Source organism: Lutra lutra, chromosome 7, assembly GCF_902655055.1.
Source record: "Lutra lutra chromosome 7, mLutLut1.2, whole genome shotgun sequence".
Taxonomy (NCBI): Eukaryota; Metazoa; Chordata; class Mammalia; order Carnivora; family Mustelidae; genus Lutra; species Lutra lutra.
In genome coordinates this window covers 65,868,056-65,876,026 of record NC_062284.1, presented here as the reverse complement: position 1 = coordinate 65,876,026, position 7,971 = coordinate 65,868,056, and the positions used below count along the sequence as shown (strand labels likewise).

The 7,971-nt window shown below is 35.3% G+C and overlaps 1 protein-coding gene across 1 annotated transcript; it reads right to left on the bottom strand.

The window, feature by feature from the left end:
• Positions 1–7,072: 7,072 nt before the first annotated feature.
• Positions 7,073–7,731, bottom strand: LOC125104453 (NADH dehydrogenase [ubiquinone] iron-sulfur protein 8, mitochondrial-like). Its single transcript, XM_047737068.1, has one exon. The coding sequence runs from the start codon at positions 7,729–7,731 to the stop codon at positions 7,156–7,158; it is 576 nt and encodes a 191-aa protein (XP_047593024.1). The 3' UTR covers positions 7,073–7,155.
• Positions 7,732–7,971: the final 240 nt, after the last annotated feature.

Here is a 7,971-nt window from a genome sequence, read left to right as displayed (position 1 = left end):
ACTATAAATCAGCAGTAATGATACCCTGTCACCCCTCTAGAGACCAAGGGGAAGACCTGTCAAGACAGCATGTCTAGTCCTCCTATACCCCTTGATACATGCATCCCCAAACCCTGGCCCTCAGTGACACTGCTGGGCTCTACCCAAGAGCATCAGAGTGAAACACAGCCATGTAGCCCATCCTCATTACTGTTGGGCTGGGAGTCACTAATACAGTCACTAAAACTGTTTTAAGCCCCTGTTCATTCTGAAGCAATGACTTCCCCGCTTCAGGCCTCAGCTTCCTATGTGTGAATTGAATCTGTGCAATCCCAGCCTTAAAACGCTATAATTCCTGGGAAGTTTGTAATGTCTGTGTTCCAGAATCAGAATTACACCAGTGAGGACCAGATAAGAAATAATTTTCTTTGTGTTGCCATTCTTTTTGTGTGTGTGTGTTGCCTTTCTTATTAAGATTAGGTAATATTTATGAGTTCCCATTAAAAGAGTTGCTGATTTCTCATACTTAAATACAGAGTAGATCCTCAATAATAGCTCAATTTTATAGTTGGTTTCACTATTGCCTGTCTTCCTAACTCTGTCTTCCCTACTATAGTCAGAGTGATCAGTGGAAAACAAAATGAAAGGAGAGAAATCAAACAGTTTTCCTATTTGATTCCAAAAGAAAGTAATCTTATTTTGTAATTAAAAATAATAATAACAATAATAATAATGGTAACAACAATAATAATGAAGGACATACCTATCATAACTACTTTCACTGTACATAGACTAAACACTCCAATGAAAAGACATAGGAATACAGATGGATAAAAAAGAAAGACTCATCTATATGCTGTGTACAAGAGACTCAGTTCAGACCTGAAAAAACGTGCATGTTGAAAGTGAAGGATGGAAAGCATTTATCATGCAAATAGAGGTGAAAAGAACCTGGGACAACAATACTTATATCAGACAAAATAGACTTTCCAACAAAGACTGTGACAAGAGACAAAGACACTATATATGTATATGTGTATATGTTTGTGTGTGTGTGTGTGTGTGTGTATAGTCATAAAGGGAACAATCCAACAAGAAGATATAATAATTGTAAATATTTATGCATTAAATATGGGAATACACAAATACATAAAGCAGCTATTAATAAACATAAAAGAAGTAACTTATAGTAATACAATAATAGTATTGGATTTAACATCACACTTATATCAATGGATAGATCATCCGAACAGAAAATCAACAAGGAAACAGTGGCTTTGAATGGCATATTGGACCAGATGGATCTAATAGGTATATTCAGAACATTCCATCCTAAAACAGCAGAATGCACATTCTTCTAAAGTGTACATGGAATATTCTCTGTAATATGTCACATGTTAGCCCACAAAACAAGTCTTAATTCAGAAATTTCAGTCATAATCATGCCTCTTTTATGACCAGAAGACTATGCAACTAGGTATGAACCACAAGAAAAAAATTTAGAAAGAGCACAAATACATAGAGGTTAAATAACATGCTACTAAATAATAAATTGGTCAATCAACAAAGTGGATATCGAAAAATACATGGAGACAGATGAAAATAAAAACAACAGTCTGAAATTTGGGGGATACAGCAAAAATTGTACTAAGAGATAAGTTTATATCATACAGGCCTTCCTCAAAAAGGAAGAAAAATCTCAAATAACCTACCCTTACACCTAAAGGAACTATTAAAAAAATAAAAATAAAACAAAACCCAAAGCCAGCAAAGAGAGGAAATAATGAAGATTAGAGCACAAATAAACAAAATGGAAACTAAAAAATACAAGTGAATAGACCACTGAAACCAGAAGCAGCTGGTTCTTTGAAAATATCAAGAAAATTGATAAAACTTTAGCCAGAGTCATTGAGAGAGAGAGAGAGAGAGAGAGAGAGAGAGAAGACTCAATCAGACATGAAAGAGGAGAAATAAAAACTGATACCACAGATGATACCACAGAAATACAAAGGATTATAACTTAATATTATGAAAATTTATAATGCAAGAAACTGGACAACCTATAAGAAATGGATAAATTTCTAGAAACATGTAACCCCCCCCAAAAAAAAAGTGAATCAGAAAGAAATAGAAAAATTCGAATAGATCAGTTAGACCAGTTACCAGGAATGAAATTGAATCAGAAATTAAAAAAAAAAAAAAGAAAAAAGAAAAGAAAAAAAACCCAAATCCTCTAGAAAAAAAAGTATAAGGCCAGAAAGCATTATAGGTGAATTCTACCAAACACTGAGGAAGCGTTAATACCTAGTCTTTTCAAACTATTCTAAAAAATGAAAGAGGAAGGGAAGTTTCTTAATTCATTTTATAAAGCCAGCATTACCCCAGTACCTAAACCAGATAAAGACACCACAAAACAAACAAGCAAACAAAAAAACCCTACAGACCAATATCTTTGATGAGCATAGATGAAGAAATCCTTACCAAAATACTAGCAAGCCAAATCAAACAATACATTAAAAAAATTATTTACCACAATCAAGTGGGATTTATTCCTATGATGCAGGGTGGTTCAATATTCACAGATTAATCAACACATTTCATTTCAACAAGAGAAAGGATAAAAACCAAATGATGATTTAAATAGATGAAGAAAAAAAATTTGACAAAGGACAGCATCCATTCATTATTAAAATCCCTCAACAAAGTAGGTGAGGAGGGAACATACCTCAATATAATAAGGGCTGTCTGTGAGAAACCCATAGCTACCATTATCTTTAATGGTAAAAAACTGATAACTTTTCCTCTAAGATCAGGAAGAAGAAAAGGATGTCAGTCTCACTACATTTATTCAGCATAGTACGGGAAGTCCTAGCCATAACAATCAGGCCAGAAAAAGGAATAAAAAGCATTCAAATTGGTAAAGAATAAGTAAAGCTTTTACTCTTTGCAGATCACATGATAATATATACAGAAAACACTAAAGACTTCCAACAAAACTACTAGAACTGATGAATTAATTCAGTAAGGTCACAGGATACAGAATCAGTATACAGGAATCTGATGTATTTCATACAATAATAATGAAGTAACAGAAAGAGAAATTTTTTAAAAATCACATTTACAATTGCACCAAGAATAATGAAATACCTAGGAATAAACTTAACCATGGAGGTGAAACACCTGTACTCTGAAAACTATAAAATACTGATGAAAGAAATTTAAGACTGTGCAAACAAATGGAAAGATATTCCATGCTCATGCATTGGAAGAACAAATTGTTACATTGTACATACTACACAAAGCAATCTACAGATTTAATGTAATCTGTGTCAAAATACTAACAGCATTTTTCACAGAACTACAACAATGCTAAATTGACTTAGGAAAGATGGAATCACAAAAGATCCAAAATGGCTGAAGTAATTTTGATAATGAGGAACAAAACCGGAAGTGTCACAATCCCAGATTTCAAGATACACTACAAAACTGTAGTAATTAGAGTATGGTACTGGCACAAAAATGGACAGATCAGTAGAACAGTAGAAGAGAACACAGGCAGTAATTTCTCTGACATCATCCACAGCAACATTTTTCTAGATATGTCTCCTCAGGCAAGGGAAATAAAAGCAAAAATAAACTGTTGGGACTATACCAAAATAAAAAGATTCTGCACAGAAAAGGGAACAATCAACAAAACTAAAAAGCAATTTACTGAGTGGGAGAAGATATTTTCAAATGACATATCTGATAAAGGGTTAGTATCCAAAATATATAAAGAACTTATATAAGTCAGCAACCAAAAAACAAATAATGCACTTAAAAGGTGGGTAGAGGACATGAACAGACATTTCTCCAAAGTAGTCATACAGATGGCTAATAGGCACACAGAAAGATACTCAAAACAACTAAGCATCAAAGAAGTGCAAGTCAAAGCTATCACCTCACATCTGTCAAAATATCTAAAATGAAAAGCACAAGAAACAAGTGTTGGCAAGGATGTGGAGAAAAAGGAACCCTCATGCATTGTTGGTGGGAATGCAGACTTGCAGTTACTGTGGAAAACAGTATGGACATTCCTCAAAAAATTGAAATTAGAATTACTACATGATCTAATAATTCCACTACTGGGAAATATTTACCCAAAGAATATGAAAACATTAATTCAAAAAGATGCATGCATGCATGCACCCCGTGCTTATTGCAACATTATTTATAATTGCCAAATTATGGAAACAGTCCAAGTATCTATCAGTAGATGAACAGATAAAGATGTGTTATGTATATAATGGAATATTGCCCAGCTATAAAAATGAAGGATATCTTGCCATTTGGAATGTTATAGATCTAGAAGGTATAATGTAAGTGAAATAGGTCAATCAGAGAAAGACAAATACCATACATTTCATTTATATGTGGAATTTGAGAAAAAATAAATGGAGAAAGAAAAAGAGACAAATGAAAAAACCCTCCTAACTGTAGAGAACAAACAGATGGTTACTAGATGGGAGGTGGGGGGGTGCATGGGTGAAATAAGTGAAGGGAATTGAGTGTATTTATTGTAATTTATAGAATTGTTTAATCACTATATGGTACACCTGAAATTAGTTTAATACTGTATGTTAACTAAACTAGAATTTTAAAAAATAATAAGTGAAACCTACAAACCCAAGCCACCTCTACAGACTTCCACACAGTTTTTATCATTTAACTTCTAATGCAAGCATCTTACATAACGATGATAAATTTATCCCCGCTAAGTAGTTGTACAAATCTATTAACTAAACTACAGACTTTAATACTCAGCTTTTGCCAGCTTTTCCACTAATGCCCTTTTGTCTTTAGGATCCAATCCAGGATACCATATATTACATTTAGTCATTGTACCTATTTATATCCTCCATTTTGACAGTTTCTTGTTCTTTCCTTGTCTTTCATAAACTAGACTCTTTAGAAGAATACTAGAAAGGTATTTTTTTATACACTTTTTTCTTTCTGGGCAAAGCAAGGTTTTCCAAAGTTTTTTAGGTTACCTCCTTTCCTCTTGCTTTGTTCAGTGGATTTATGTCCTAAATTTATAGAATAGATATATTTAAACAGCCTGTATCCTATCCTAGGTCCTCCCAACATTTTAGGGACATTTTAAAATAAATTGCATATGGTAAAAGTCACTCGTAGTAATCTGCAATTCTGTGGATTTTGATAATTAGATAGCATCACGTATCTGCTACCACAGTACCATGTGGAACTGTTTCACCATCTGAAAAACTTCGTGTGTCCTCAAAACCTCCCCCGACCCCCAGGCAACAACTAATGTGTTTGCCATCCCTAAAGTTTCGTCTTTTTCAGAATTTCATAAAATGGAATCATAAAATACTAGGCATCTAATCATAAAATAATCATAAAATACTAGGTCTGGCTTCTTTCAATAAGCAAAATGCTGTTTATAGTTCACCCATTTTGGCTCATGAATCAATAGTTCTTTTTTATTCTAAATAGTATTTCATTTAGTGAATGTATTACAGTTTGTTTATCCATTTAAATTTTGAAGGACATTTGGGTTTTCTGTTTTTGGCAGAATGTATAAAAGTGTTTTTGTTCAACACAAGTTTTCAGTTCATGTGGGTAAATTCCTAGGACTAGCAATGCTCAGTCATGTGGTAAGTGTATGTTTAACTTTGTAAGAAACTGGCAAACTATTTTTCAAGTGGTGGTTTTATTTTGCATTTCAAACATCAGTGGATGTGAGTTCCTATTGTTGTATATCCTCATTAGTACTTAAAATTGTCAATTTGTTGATTTGAGCAATTCTCTTAGGTGTGTAGATGTATTTTATTATGTTTTAATTTGTAATCTCCTAATAACTGATGATCAGTGCATCTTTTCATGTATTTATTTTCCAATTGAAGAACCTCTTTGGTGCCTAGCCAGGTCAAATTTACAATTTTGTTTTTGTTGGTTTGCTTTCTATTTTTGAATTTTATGTTTTCTTTATATTTTCTAAATATATGACCTTTGGAAGATCTGTGATTTACCAATATTTTCTCAATGTGTGTGTCATGTCTTTTTGTTCTCTTAAAATGTCATTCACAGACCAAAAGCTTTGGTGATCCATTTATTTTCTGTTCTTTTGTGAATCATGTTTTTGAAGTCATGTCTAAAAATTTCTAATTGAAGTCAAGGTCATGTAGATTTTCTTCTGTTTTCTTTTAGATGAGTTTTTGTTTGTTTTAAGATTTTATTTGTTTATTTGACAGAGAGAGAGGTAATACAAGCAGGGGAAGTGGGGGAGGGAGAAGTAGGCTTCTTGTGAAGCAGGGAGCCTAATGTGGGGCCTGATCCCAGGACACTGGGATCATGACCTGAGCCAAAGGCAGATGCTTAACGAATGAGCCACCCAGGTGCCCCGCTTTTAGATGAGTTTTTAATTTTATCTTTTACACTCAGGGCTATGATCTGTATTCATTTCAGTGTGAGACATATGTCCAGGTTTACTGTTTTGTAAATGCTGTCTAGTTTTTCCAGCACCATTAGGTGGAAAGATTATTCTGTCTCCCTTAAATTGTGTTTACTTTTGTGAAAAACCAGTTCACTACATGTGTTTTTATCTGTTTTTGAGCTTTCAATCCTCTTTAATCTATGCCTGTTTGTTCAACATTATTGTGGTTGATCACTGCAGATTTAGTTAGTCATAAAATTGGATAGTGTGGAAGCTCTAATTTGTTCTTTTTTCATAATTATTTTGGCTGTTCTGGTTACTTTCACATTCTCTAAAGAAATTATAGGCCATATCATGACTCTACAAAAAGCTAGTGGAAAAGTGATTGGAATTCCATTCAATCTATAGATAACTGAAGGGATTTCACTTCTCAACAGTATTGAGTCTTCTAATCCATGAAGATGGTATATCTCTCCATTTGAGTATCTTCTTTGAAAAAAATGTACATTCAGGTCCTTTGCCAATTTAAAAAATCAGATTGTGTATTTGCTATTGAGTTTCATGACTTCCTTATACATTTTTGGATATCAGTCTATAATCAGTTATATGATTTGCAAATATCTTCTCCCATTTTGTAGTTTGCCTTTCCATCTTTTTTTTTTTTTTTTTTTTTTTTTTTGGAGGACAGAACTCTTTTATTGGGTGGCGGGGGCTGCAGGCCAGCTGGGCGGTGGGGGGCATCAACGGTAGAGGTAGTCGGCCTGGATGTTGGCGGCAATCTCGGCCTCCCACTTATCCCCGTTGCTCAGCAGCTTCTCCTTGTTGTACAGGAGCTCCTCGTGCGTCTCAGTAGAGAACTCGAAGTTGGGGCCCTCCATGATGGCATCCACGGGGCAGGCCTCCTGGCAGAAGCCGCAATAGATACACTTGGTCATGTCGATGTCATAGCGTGTGGTCCGGCGGCTGCAATCGGCCCGCGGCTCGGCCTCGATGGTGATGGCCTGGGCGGGGCAGACAGCCTCACAAAGCTTACAGGCAATGCAGCGCTCCTCTCCCGACGGATAGCGGCGCAGCGCATGCTCTCCCCGAAAGCGAGGGCTCAGTGAGCCCTTCTCGAACGGGTAGTTGATGGTGGCAGGCTCCCGGAACAGGTAGCTCAGGGTCATGCCTAGGCCTCGGATGAACTCAGTCCACAGCAGGGTCTGAGCCGCCCTGTCGGTCACCGCCTTCATGTCCATCGAGGGTTCCTGCATGTTCACGAACTCATGAAGCGCTGTCGCTCCTTCCCTTGCCGAGCGGCCTGTCCCCCTTTCCATCTTCTTGATTGTTTACTATACAGAAACTTTTTAGTTTGATGTTACTCCATTTGTTTATTTTTGCTTTTTTGGTAATCCAAAAAATCATTGCCAAGAATAATGTCAGGTTAGATTTTCTGCTAGTTTTATAATTTCTGGCCTTATGTTAAAGTCTTTAATCTTTTTGAGTTGACTGTTATGTATGATGTGAAATAAGGATCCATTTTCATTCTTTTATTTGTGGATATCCAGTTTTCCCAA